Source organism: Nanorana parkeri, unplaced genomic scaffold, assembly GCF_000935625.1.
Source record: "Nanorana parkeri isolate BGI_ZX_2015 unplaced genomic scaffold, ASM93562v1 scaffold680, whole genome shotgun sequence".
Classification (NCBI taxonomy): Eukaryota; Metazoa; Chordata; class Amphibia; order Anura; family Dicroglossidae; genus Nanorana; species Nanorana parkeri.
In genome coordinates this window covers 554810-557657 of record NW_017306948.1, presented here as the reverse complement: position 1 = coordinate 557657, position 2848 = coordinate 554810, and the positions used below count along the sequence as shown (strand labels likewise).

At 38.4% G+C, this 2848-nt stretch overlaps 1 protein-coding gene across 1 annotated transcript in view; it reads right to left on the bottom strand.

Annotated features, from left to right (window-relative positions):
• Nucleotides 1–1267: 1267 nt before the first annotated feature.
• AGO2 (argonaute 2, RISC catalytic component) overlaps nucleotides 1268–2848 on the bottom strand; it is a 61627-nt gene continuing 60046 nt past the window's right edge. The window contains exon 19 of the mRNA XM_018563609.1: nucleotides 1268–1522. Within this exon, the coding sequence (XP_018419111.1) occupies nucleotides 1414–1522 (109 nt within the window). The 3' untranslated portion in view covers nucleotides 1268–1413. The remainder of the gene's footprint in view (nucleotides 1523–2848) is intronic.

The following is a 2848-nucleotide window of genomic DNA, read 5'->3' as shown; positions in this document are numbered from 1 at the left end:
AAGTGAGCGAACGGTATGCGTTGATCTATTGAGCAGACGTGTGACAGTTTCATTGTCATAAGTCGGCTCAAACTAGGAGGATGAGTGATTATCACTCCTCATAGTTCTCCTTTAAATAACTTCCCTGGTTTTAGGGAAGCCCTGCTGTTAGTTTTATCCACAGCTCACAGTATATTAGTGTGATGGTCAGTGAGAAAAAAAGCTCCCCCTTCTTTACAGATGGCTAAGACCATAGGTGTCGGTGTTCACTCATGTGAGAGGCAGCAACTGATGATTGCTCAAGGAACCCATGGCAATCTCTGAATGAACCATGGTGAAGAAAGGCTGCTCTAGGGGGTCAAACTTACCAATTACGCAACAGAAAATATATACATCAAAAAAGCGCTCATGCCCCGTAACTTAATCTCCCCACTTCCCAGTCTGATAATCTCCCTAAATTTGCACACACAATGGTTAAAATAAATTTTACATAAGCAAACTTGTGTTATAGGTTTACTGGTCCTAAAATACAAAAAAAAAAAAAAAATCCAAAACATAATTTGTTGCCTAGGTACATAGAGATATGTTGATAGAAATAGGATGCTCTGTGTAAATAAAATAAATAGCATTGTTATCTCACATTAATACTGCTAAAATAGAATTCTTCTGTACATTAGCTTAACCTGATTGTACTGTTTTTTTCATTGCCACAGACCCGTATTGGTATGCAACTTTGGACAAGTTTTGAGTCCAGCCAGACAAATGCATTGAATTAAAAAATATCTCGGTCTTCACAGAGGTTTTTGAATGGCACACCGAAAAGAAAAAAAAAATACTAACTTATTAAAAATGAATACTATGATATTCAAAACTTATTCACCTTTGACCTAGACAGCTTTCTCAGCTTACATAATTTGTTATGTACTAGGATATTTGACACAATTTTAAAAGGAAAGTTGTTTTCAAAACATCTGAAAAAAAATCACTTAAAATATTTAAGGCTTTACAATTTGGAGAAAATCCTTTTTTTTTCTGATTTCAGGCCGTGGCGCAGTTTCGTCGAACCATTCAAAATGGAACTTTCGACTGGAAAATAGAAGTATTTCATAGCGTTTCTTGAAAGCCCTGAGTATGTGTTCAGATCGTATTTGAAGAGGGTAATTCCATAAAACGCGTATATACTTTACAAACTTGACAGAGAACAAAGTATTGTAGGAGTGCAGTTGAAGAGTTGTTGGGGGGGTGGGAGGGGTTGGGGCAAAAAAAAGGTTTTGGGGTCTGGACGGAAGTGATCAAGGGATAATGATAAAGATAGGGTTGTGGTAGATTGCACTTGGATGTCACTGTAGTGCGGACTACAATACAAGTAAGTGCAGCTGGTCTGGCGTGAATCCTCCTTGGTTAGTGCCTATAAGATCTGGGTACCAGCACCAGTTAAGCAAAGTACATTGTACGCAGTGTGTCCTGGTGAACCTGAACTGCCTTAGCAAGTGCTTGTTGATCTCTCCCGTTGCTCTGACCAGAAGTGTGGCTGCCTTCAGCGCTGCAAAACAAATGTATATATATTTTTTAGTACATACATAAGACTATAAAAGATGATTGATCATACACCACTGAATTTTTTTTAGGTGGATCTGAGGAACTGAAGGTTTAGCGTTGTCAATATAGCAGATAGGCTGCTGCCAAACCACCGAGGGACCCTGGCTAAAAAGCTTGAGGTGATGAAAAAAAATGAAGCTCCAAAAGAATCAAAAGGTAGTTGGGTGCACATGATTGAGCCAACAGAATACCTTTTCTTCAGGTCTTGATAGGCCAGAAGAATGACCTAAAGTGGAACATACATTTGCTAAAGCACACTTCCAGTATGTTTCTGTAAAATTAAGTCAATTCAGTGAGATGTTCAAGCAGAAATCCAGCTCACAGCATCTATACTGACAGAGGGGATTTAAGCCCTGAAATGGGTCTTCTGTTACCTGCAAACACATTGGGGGAAATGTATCAGAACTGGAACAGTTGCCCATAGTAAGCAATCAGCTCCTCACTTCAGTTTGTTCAGTAAAGCTTTGAGAACATGAAACATAGGAGCTGGCTGGTTACTACAGGCAACTGTAGCAGATTCTGTCTGCTGCAGTTTTGATAAATTCTTGTCGTCTTTCAATAAAAAGGACAATCATTTGCATCTAACCACCTTATCAATACGATCTTTTGGCATCGTCTTTCACCTTAAGTGAAGTTTAAGCTGAGCATCAGTATTGTAACTTCAGATAACTTGGACAATAAAATCACATTTTAAAACTAGTCTGCAACTGAAAATTCAGATCCATTCATTGGAACAGACAGCAAGTTTTTGCAGAAGAAAGCCACATTCTTAGGAGAGCAATGAGCATGCTCTATGCCAAGCATGTCTCCAAACATCCCTATGGTGACCCTTATACATCGAAAGCCTGGATACAAGAGGAAATATGAAGGTTTAAAAGCATAACATTATGTCATATGCTATAAAAACAAATCACATTAGCTTAATGCAACAGATCCTGCATTCTACAGAAACTCATTCTATCATTAAATATACTGGCCAACCTTTCATATGCTTTACTAGTAGATGGCTGCAGAGCCTCCAGGACCCTGGTACTCAACATATGGCCTGCTTCTGCACTGTGTAGACCCTGTAAGGTGTCTATTAATTTCCAGGTCTTAACATTTGTTTTACTTCAAACACTTGCATAATCAACAGAGCACAAGTCAAACACAATTTTAATGACTGCAAACCTGTGAAATTGTCACAATTGTGCTCAATTCTTCTCACACAAAACCAAAATTGACCTCATTTTAACATGTTTTACACAGATTCTTAGATTCTTTTGGGGGG